The following is a 10,000-nucleotide window of genomic DNA, read 5'->3' on the forward strand; positions in this document are numbered from 1 at the left end:
ATTGCCTCTGTTGTACTGTGTGTGTGTGTGAGTTTGTGTGTGTGTGTGTGTGTGTGTGAGTTTGTGTGTGTGTGTGTTTGTGTGTGTGTGTTTGTGAGTTTGTGTGTGTGTGTGTGTGTGAGTTTGTGTGTGTGAGTGTGTGAGTGTGTACATGTTGTGTCAATAGATATTTTATTGCCTCTTTTGTACTGTGTGTGTGTGTGTTTGTGTTAAAGCCTGCTGTGTGTCTATATGTGTGTCTTTTTCTCTCTGAAGTGTGTGTGTGTGTGTGTGTGTGTGTGTGCGTGCGTGCGTGTGTGTGTGTGTGTGCGCGTGTGTATTAACTGTGTCCTCTCTCCTCTGCTGTGCAAACTGAAGGTGAAGGGGGAATGGGTAAGTTCTTGCCCCTGCCCAGTGTTGTGCCTCCACCAATCACAAGCCAGCACTCATTTGAGCTCCTGCTGTCATTGGTCATCTCATGTCATGTCCGTGTTCATTCATGTCCAGTGGATGAACGTCTGCTCCGTCGTTCTGATCTGGAAACGTTGTTTTGCTTGTTTTGTTTTCACAGTAATGTGAAAAGTTGTCAAAGTGCTGAAGTTTGAGCATAAAGCTGCAGCGTTACACCTTACAGTCACAACAACAACAACAACAACAATAATAATCATATTAATAATAATAAAAATAATAATAATAATAATAGACCTGTCTCAATAAATACAGGCCTTACTTTTTTATTATCATCATCAGTGTCTCCATGAATAAACACGAATAAAATGAGACTTTAAACTGGCTTTAAACAGAACCAGATCACAGCATTAACAGGTTAAAGGTCAGGTTATCGTTCACCTGCTGTCTGTTTCCCTCGATTATCTACTAATGTGGTAATTCTGCGTCCTTGAGTTCAGCTCTCATCTGCTGCTGTTGTCATCGTCTTCACTGCTGCTCTGTTCTGCCATGAGTCATCTTTGTGAATTCCCTGTTTGTGCTTGCCTGGTTCAGCTTAATCTTAATCCCGCCCCTCTGCTCTCATAGGTGGATGAATCCCAAACAGGTGAACCTGGTTGGCTCGGAGGCGAGCTCAGGGGGCGTACCGGTTGGTTTCCAGCCAATTACGCTGAGCGGATACCCGACAGCGAAGCGCCGATCAGCCTGCGCGCAGCAGCCTCAGCCACTCCCACCTCAGCACAGCAGCCGATGAGCACGCCTCCCCCAGCACCTGGACACACCTCCTCCTCCACGTCCTCCGCCAACAGTAACTGGGCTGACTTCAGCACCACGTGAGTCCTGCTGGTGTCGATAATGTAACGATAAAACCAAACAGACTGATTCGTTGGTGCTGTCCTGGCGGTTTGTCTCACCTCCTTGTCTCCAGCCTCTTTCCTGCCGTAATCCTAACGTTCACCTGTGTGCGTCCGTTTCCAGGTGGCCCTCCAACACGGCCAGTCAGTCAGACAGCGAGGGGTGGGACGCCTGGCCGACCTCGTCAGCCAGTCAGAATCCTTCGCTCAGCGTTCCCTCAGCGCAGCTACGACAGCGCTCCGCCTTCACACCCGCTACCATGACCACGGGCTCCTCTCCGTCTCCTGTGCTGGGACAGGTGGGACCATGACGGACTGTGCGCAGCCTGTAGTCCAGGACCTAAACTGGATAAGTCAGACAGGTCCTTCAGACCGACCTGCTCTGTTTGCACACGATGGTCTAGTCTCTGGTGTGAATAAAGTTTTCCTCTGTTTGTCAGGGGGAGAAGGTCGAGGGTCTTCAGGCTCAGGCTTTGTATCCCTGGAGGGCGAAGAAGGACAACCACCTCAACTTCAACAAAAACGAGGTGATTTAATTTGTTTTGTTGTTGTGTTTGAATCTTCTCAGATCATCCAGATGTTTCTGAGAGGATCATTTCACTGAGTCGTTGTTGTCAATGCAGATAATCACGGTGTTGGAGCAGCAGGACATGTGGTGGTTAGGTGAACTGCAGACCGGACAGAGAGGCTGGTTCCCCAAAAGTTACGTCAAGCTCATCTCCGCCGCCATGCCGGCCCCAGCCGGCGCCACGCCACGCAGCAAAAACACTAGGTGGGTCGAGTCAGATTAGGTTTACAGACCTCCAGTTTACACTGTTTAAACAGTTTAGACTGCTGTTTCTGAGAAAACCTCACAATGAAGAGGATTTTCTGTTGTTCTTTGTCTCCTCAGTGAGTCTGGAGTGTCAGACAGCCCACCCAATGGAAAGCGGCCCTCCTCCTCCCCAACGAAGCCCTCGGAGTCTGGAGAAGGTAACACTCAAACACGTTATGCACTTTTTACTGTGAAAGTCAGGCAGGTGAGGAGCATTGACTCTGTCCACCTGTCCACCCGTCCACCCGCACAGAGTACGTGGCCATGTACACCTACGAGAGCAGCGAGCAGGGCGACCTGAGCTTCCAGCAAGGGGACATCGTCATGGTGACCAGGAAAGAAGGGGATTGGTGGACGGGCATGGTCGGAGGCAAGACTGGAGTCTTCCCCTCCAATTACGTCAAACCGCGGGACTCGACCTCAGAGGTGAGACTTGGCTCAGAACAGGAGGACGGACCAGAAGGGCCGGCGTGTCTTTAATGATCTGAACTTTGTCTCCGTCTCTAGTCTTTGGGACCAGCAGGGAAGACGGGCAGCCTGGGAAAGAAGCCAGGTGAGCTCTGTGACTCTCACTCAGAAACTGAACCTGGCTTTAACAGCACGCAAACCCCCCAGACCCCCCCCCCCTTACTCCACCTTCTTCTTCCTGTGTGTCTCCATCAGAGATCGCTCAGGTGATCGCCCCCTACAGCGCCACAGGAGCAGAGCAGCTGACGTTAGCGCCGGGACAGCTGATCCTCATCCGAAAGAAGAACCCGGGGGGCTGGTGGGAGGGTGAGCTGCAGGTACACAGCACAGTCCCGCCTACGATAACGAGAGCGGGGCCTCGCGTAAAGAGAGTCCACGATGGAGAGAACGATGAAACTGAGAGACGCTCTCGTCTTGTTGTGGAGTCGTTCTTTGGATTCCTTGTCTGTTGTTTCTGTCCAGTAATGAAGCTGTGCTTTGATCTGGATCCTTCGCGCGTGTCTTCACCTCAGTGTGATGCGTTAAAGTCTCTTCTAGAAATGAACTGAATCATGAGGCTGTTTGCATGACACGCTGTGTTCTGATTGGTCCAGGCCCGGGGGAAGAAGCGCCAGATAGGTTGGTTTCCGGCCAACTACGTGAAGCTGCTCAGTCCCAGCACCAGCAAGACGACGCCCACAGAGCCCACCCCCCCTAAATTGGCCCCTGCCAGCACAGGTACGCTGACAGCACAGAGGCCGGCCGCACCCTCACTGTCCTGATCCACAGCCAGCATGAAAGCAGGGATTGTCTCTGTAAATGTCCCACGAAGACACTGACCTCCTGTCCATCATGTCTGTCTCTGGTCCTGAAGCTGTGTGTCAGGTGATCGGCATGTACGACTACGTGGCCCAGAACGACGACGAGCTGGCCTTCCTGAAGGGTCAGGTGATCACGGTGCTCAACAAGGACGACTGTGATTGGTGGAAAGGAGAGCTCAACGGGAGGGAGGGTCTGTTTCCTAGCAACTACGTCAAACTCACCACGGACACTGACCCAAGCACGCAGTGTGAGTACTGACACACGCACCCACAGGCACCCGCACGCACACACGCACACACACACACACAGAGTTTACTAAAATTAACAGATGAAAATCATCTCAGTGTGAAAACAAAGTAATTTAACACAACCACACACACACACACACACACACACACACACACACACACACAGCCCAGAGCCAGGTGTGGAGATGCTGTCCCTCTCTCAGTGTTTGACCTTTCACTCCTTTGGGCCTCTTTGATGACCCCCCAGTCATACAACATCTCTGGGTGGTGTTTGTGTGGTGTGTATGTGCATGCGTGTGTGTATATTAGTGTCAGAGTGTCTCCCGTCTTCCTGCATGTGTCCCTTCAGCACGATCCACTGTAGACTTTGAGTTTCTGGAGATGAGCGAAGACAAACCCGGACAGACAAAAGACAAAACGCGTCTTTGTCCAAAAATCAAAATGCTAAAAACAAACACAGAGTTTCCACTGCGGACGTGTGACCAGCAGCAGGCGTGACGGAGGTCAGAGGTCAGAGGTTTCAGTGATGTACTTTCAGTGTCTGACCCAGCCCAAGCTGGATGACTGAAGTACGGCGGAGAGACGTTTGGCCTCACTACTCGCAGTAATCAGTCATGACCAACTTAACAAACACGTCTTTGTCCTTCTTGAAATGTCTCGTTAGCTGACGGCCTGTTTTCAGCCCAGCTCATTTCATACCTGAAGACAGGTAATTAATCAAAGGAGTGCGAATGACTTCTCATCAAACTTATCTGCCCCTGTGGAATGCATGAGAACAAGAAGGCTGACCCATAACCTCTGACCTCCTGATCCCTGACCTCTGTCCGTCTGACCCTCTGACCCCCTGACCTCTGTCCTCCTGAACCTCTGATCCCTGATCCCTGACCTCTGACCTCAGACCCCCTGGCCCCTGTCCTTCTGACCCTCTGACCCCCGACCTCTGTCCTCCTGAACCTCTGACCTCCTGGCCTCTGACCTCCTGACCCCCGACCTCTGATCCCTGACCTCTGACCTCCTGACCCCCTGACCTCTGTCCTTCTGACCCTCTGACCCCCTGACCTCTGACTGAACAGCTCTGCACTGACACTGTGTGTTTGCTGATCATGATTCAGTGTTTTTATTGTCGTCCATGGAGGTGAAGGGAAGGAAGGAAGCGGCGTCAGTGAACGCTGAGACCACCAGCTGCTCTCAGATTGTTCAGGGTCTGAACTGGACGCGGCTGCCCACAGTAACGTCAGCGTTTACGTACCGCTTGCTTCATATCTCAGTCACATTTCTTTGAAACGTTGGCTTCATCGTGTCTGATGTGTTTCACATCGTTTGGCTCCAGACTCAGCTGGTCTGAGTCGAAGTGACGTCTGCATAAAGGAACCTTTGAGTTCAGGCTGTGTGTCTGCACGCAGCAGCTCTGTCCTCGCTCGCTCTAGATCCTCTATTTCTATGGTTAGACCACACCTCCACACTCTCTGTCTTGCTGCACGCTCCACCCACCTAGCACCCGATTGATTGTTGTTGTTGTTGTTCTTGTTGTTGTTGTTGTTGTTTTGTTTAGTTGTTTTTGTTGATGTTGTTGTTGTCGTCCTCTCTCTAGGATCATATCATTACCCAGAACCCCCCTCTCCTCAAAGCCCTCAAAGAGACCCACTAGGCCACTCAACCAATGGGACAGCAGCAAGAGGTCACATGACCCGGAAATGGCGACTCTCCACCAATAGAAGCCAGACAGACAGACAGACAGACAGACAGACAGACAGACAAACGTTTAGACGCCCTGTGGTGGCGAGACCTCTGTCTGTGCTCTGACTGGCTCCACACAGCACTGTTCACCAGGGGGGAGGTCAATAGTCAGGGCTCCTCTCCTCCTCCGCCAGCTTTCTTCTTCTCCTCCACCTTTTCTCGCTCTTCTTCTCTTTGTGTTTTAACGGTCGGACGGTGTTTAGATGAGGAGGGAAGGAAGAAAGGAGGAGACTGAAGGAGAGACTATTGAGCTCCTCTCTCCCAGATTGGACTGATGAACATGTTTTGACTGTACACACACACACACACACACACACACACACACACACACACACACACACACACACACAGCCCCGCCCTAGCATGGTGAGGTGGATAGTGGGTCATTTTGTGGCTTTATGGGAGATTCTGTCATTAGAACCAGTAGCCCCCCCCCCCCGTTTTTTTTAGTTTATTTTCTAACCTGGCTCCCATTGGTTCAGCAGCTTCATTCACCTGTCAGTCAAAAGCGCTGGCTCCACCCCATCCCCCTCACTAACCCCTCCCCTCCCACAGCTTCAGAAAGACCCACTATCTGCAGGAGGACAGGTCTCACTGCTGCACGCTCCTCTCTTCACCGCTCTTCACCTCTTCTCTCCTCAATGCCAAAGACTCCTCCTCCTCCTCCCTCCTTCATCCTTTTTCCCCTCTCAAAAGGAGGTGAAGTGATGGAGAGGAGAGGAAACGAGGCAGCATTGAGATGCGTCCCACAGCAGTCGAGTGCTAAGTTTCAGCCCAGGATGCTGCTCCGCTCTGTGCTCCTCCATCGGTCTGTTAGCTTCTCCTCCGTCCTTCTCTGCCAGGGGAGGAGGCCAGGAGGCACAGAAGGGAGCGAGCAGCTGGAATGAGACTCGGCCCCGTAGCTCAGGGCTGAAGTGGAAAGCCGTGCTGTAACTGCTTAGCATACCAGCTAACAAATTACACGCACACACAGAAACATGCAACATGGTACAGAGAGAACACGCGCGCGCGCGCGCGCACACACACACACACACACACACACACACACACACACACTCGCACACACTCGCACACACTCACTCACACACTCACAGTGATGATATTTTTATCCGTAGTTAACTTTCTGAACATGTATTAACTTCAAATGATCCCTTTTCTGTTCCGTTGTTGTTGTTTTTGTTTACATGTTTATTGATTTGTCTGTTGCTATGACGATGGCGTCACGCTGTTGAGGGCTCGAGCAGGATGACGACACACAGACAGATTTGGTACTGAAGATGGGGGGGAGGAAGGATCTGTCAATCATTCCAGTTCAAGGAATATTTGAGCATTTGGGGAAAAGTTGAAGGAAAAGTCAAACCTGTCAAACACGGAGGTGATTAGCTTAGCTTAGCATAAGGCTGGAAGCACCTGGAAGCAGCCTGTCTGAAACAGGCGTGAAGCCAACGCGCAGCTCTGTGGAACCACGGCGTGTGCGTCTGAATCTGGTGTGACTGGTTGTGTGTTTTGGAGCTTCGTGATGAACTTTGTCCTCCTGCTCTCAGCGTTTATGCTAAGCTAACCAGCCTCTGGCTGCAGCCGCATGTTGAACAGTTAGTCTCTGAGTGTGAGACGAGGAGATGGATCCCAGCATGGCGGACCGTTCCTTTGTGCAGCTCTCTGTCGCTCAGTTTTACAGACGGGTGACATTTTAAGTCCTTTGAGCTTCTCCTCCGTTAACCTCCACCCTGTGACGCACCTTTGAAAGCAGACATGTTCCAGCTCCTTGTCACCAGACTCCATGCACAAAACGGCTGATTTAAGCAAACTGCAAACACGCAGAATCATTTCAGCCCGACCAGGCATGAAGCACGGGCCAGTCCGGGGGCGGGGGGGCTCGAACGTCAAGCGTCATATTTTATCGCATTTGATCACATTTTACTGATTGACGAGGTCTGTGTTGAAGCAGAGACAAACAAACAAACAAAGCCTCTCCTCAGCCTCAGTAATATAAATAAATCTAAATATATATATATACACGCTGTACAGACGCCATGACTTCCGTTTCCCTCAGAAACAGAACCGCCCTTTTGTTTGTTCCCATAGCAACAGACTGGTATTATAGTGGTTGCCATATCAGATTTGTATTTTTGTTTTTTTTTATGTTTATCCAGATGACAGTATTGTGATTTTAATGTTTACCCTCAGAAACACAAACAATGAATGGAATGATTATTGAGCTTCACATCTTTTTATACAACAAGCAGTGCAGCTGTTGTTGTCGTTGTTGTTATTAACCTGCTTGGATCCTGTTGGCTTCTCAGTGTGTCAGTATTGGAGGTGAAGGCCTCTGATTGGGTGATGCGTCAAAGACCATCGGCTCCTGAACGAACGGACGCCGGGGCCCGTTGGTTCTGTTTGGGTTTCTGTCAGTTTGGCAGCCGACGGTCGACACGTCTCACAGTCAGAGTGTTTCAGAACAAAGACCCTCGTAGACCAGAGCCCCCCCGTCCATATTACACTTCCTGCTGATGCATCTCTGCCTGTTACATCATGCTAACGCTCCCATCAGCAGCTGTTAGCCTCCCTGTTAGCCTGTTAGCGTGAAGTCTCGCTCAGAATGAAGCCGAAACCCTTTTAGTTTGAGGTTTTTAACGCAAAACTCATTTTGCTCACCTCTGGGGACCAGTCGTGGAGCTTGGCTCCGGGGCTCGGCTCCGGAGCCCGGCTCTGGGGCCCGGCTCCGGGGCCCGGCTCTGGGGCCCGGCTCTGGGGCCCGGCTCTGGGGCCTGGCTCTGGTCTCACCTGGTCTGTTTAAAAGCGCTCTGCATCATCTGCTTTTCATCTCATGAATGGTGATGGTTGGTGCTTCGTGTTGACATAAATAGCAGCTCTGATGAACAGATGAACGGATGAATGTATGAATGGATTAACAGCCAGGCCAAATGTAACCAGACTTGGTGTGGATGCATGAATGCGTGAGTGAGTGAAATAAAGCATGAAGAATTTTCTGGACACAAGAGATCAGACGGACACACAAAGAAGAAGAGGATGCTTGAATGAATGGATGAATGAATGAATGAATGGATGAATGACATGTACAGAATGTTAGCAGAGCGTGGATGGTCAAAGTGTCCTGACGTTTTATTGGTGGAGATTTTAATGAAGCGGTGAATCTGATTGGTCCTGATGATTAAATGTTCTGAGACAGACTGCAGTGGACTGGCCTCGTTCCTCTCTCTCTTTCACACACACACACACACACAAACACACTCCCTGTTTATCTGGTGTTTGGAGGTAAAATGTCGAGTTTTGCAGATGAAGTTTGGTCATGATGAGTCATTTTACTGAAGCTGCATTGATCAGTGAATGAAGACTGAATCAGGTCTACAGTGACGGTGGTCTGCAGAGACGGACCCTCAGAGACCAGCAGCAGCAGCTCTTCTCTCAGCTTGTTGTAGTTTGAAAACTTCACTTTAATGTTCGTGAAACCAAATTTTTCTTGAAGACAACTTCAGCGGAGCTTCAGTGAGAGTCTCTGACGCTTCAAGTCAAAACAGGTTCAGGTTTAAAAGTCTGACATTCAGAAAAGTGGGTGGGTTTAACGTCAGGTGCAGGGTCGCTTCCTCACTTCCTCCTTCAGGTAAATGCAGGAAGAACCTGAAAAAGAAGCAGAGACAAAAAAGTCTAAACTTTAAGAGACGTTCGTCTTTAATGTCCTCACACATCAATGATGGGACAAACCTTTGTCTCAAACCCTCGTCCACTGCCTGTGTGTTGGTCTCAGGTATGTATTTTACAGCAGGTGTGTTGTCTTAATCCTTCCATGTGTCAGCATGTTTGATTGACAGCTGCGTGTCTGCATGTGGCTGCTTGTGTTTCAGGGTGCGCTGACCTCCACCTGCTGGACATGCTGAGCCCCATGGAGAGGAAGAGGCAGGGCTACATCCACGAGCTGATCGTCACCGAGGAGAACTACGTCAACGATCTGCAGCTCGTCACCGAGGTGAGCGCAGCTTCTGGTTTTCATCACAGGACGTTGAACTGAGCACGAGGAAAGAAATGCTTTTGATTCTGAGGCGTCGACAGTCAGAGTGAAGACTGAACGTGAAACTGAGTCCACGTGGCCTGAAGCACCGATACATCGACGACTCCGAGAGCCAATACTGACTGAACCGAAGTAAACTGAGTCAGCAGTCAGTGAAGAAGTGACGTTTCTTCATTCCTCAGAATGAAAACTCACATTTTCTCATGTTTATACAGTATCTGCATGTGTGAGGAGTGAAGGGGCCGTCTAAGTGATGTCATCAGGTGGTTTGACCCTCCATCGTGTTCTACGTGAAAGGTGTCAAACAAATGAAGTTTATTATTATTATATTCACATTTTAACAGATGATCCTCTTCAGCACGAAGAGCCGACCTGATGTCCCGCCGTGTGAACTCGTGTTCAAGCACACTGATGAGCCTTCGTTTGACTAATGAGCAGGAACTTTTCTGTGTGTGTTCAGATCTTCCACAAACCTCTGCTGGACTGCGAGCTGCTGACGGAGAAGGAGGTGGCCATGATCTTCGTCAACTGGAAGGAGCTCATCATGTGCAACATCAAGCTGCTCAAGTAAAGACCAACCCGGCGAACAGTAGAAGCTGGTTTACGTCACCGAGGACGTTTTGGT

General features: G+C 50.3%; 1 protein-coding gene across 4 annotated transcripts in view; it reads left to right on the plus strand.

The window, feature by feature from the left end:
* Window positions 1-10,000, plus strand: part of itsn1 (intersectin 1 (SH3 domain protein)) — a 38,693-nt gene that overhangs the window by 21,426 nt on the left and 7,267 nt on the right. For 2 of the 4 annotated variants that reach the window (XM_076742234.1, XM_076742232.1), the window contains 12 exons: window positions 1,015-1,259; window positions 1,405-1,579; window positions 1,721-1,807; window positions 1,904-2,052; window positions 2,173-2,252; window positions 2,348-2,520; window positions 2,602-2,647; window positions 2,758-2,879; window positions 3,156-3,279; window positions 3,416-3,610; window positions 9,212-9,333; window positions 9,836-9,942. In XM_076742234.1, coding sequence (XP_076598349.1) covers window positions 1,015-1,259; window positions 1,405-1,579; window positions 1,721-1,807; window positions 1,904-2,052; window positions 2,173-2,252; window positions 2,348-2,520; window positions 2,602-2,647; window positions 2,758-2,879; window positions 3,156-3,279; window positions 3,416-3,610; window positions 9,212-9,333; window positions 9,836-9,942 — 1,625 coding nt within the window. Of the gene's footprint in view, window positions 1-357; window positions 373-1,014; window positions 1,260-1,404; window positions 1,580-1,720; window positions 1,808-1,903; window positions 2,053-2,172; window positions 2,253-2,347; window positions 2,521-2,601; window positions 2,648-2,757; window positions 2,880-3,155; window positions 3,280-3,415; window positions 3,611-5,202; window positions 8,540-9,211; window positions 9,334-9,835; window positions 9,943-10,000 lie in introns of those variants that run through there. The other 2 variants (XM_076742231.1, XM_076742233.1) reach the window with 2 other exon arrangements.

Source organism: Chaetodon auriga, chromosome 11 (assembly GCF_051107435.1).
Source record: "Chaetodon auriga isolate fChaAug3 chromosome 11, fChaAug3.hap1, whole genome shotgun sequence".
Lineage (NCBI taxonomy): Eukaryota > Metazoa > Chordata > Actinopteri > Chaetodontiformes > Chaetodontidae > Chaetodon > Chaetodon auriga.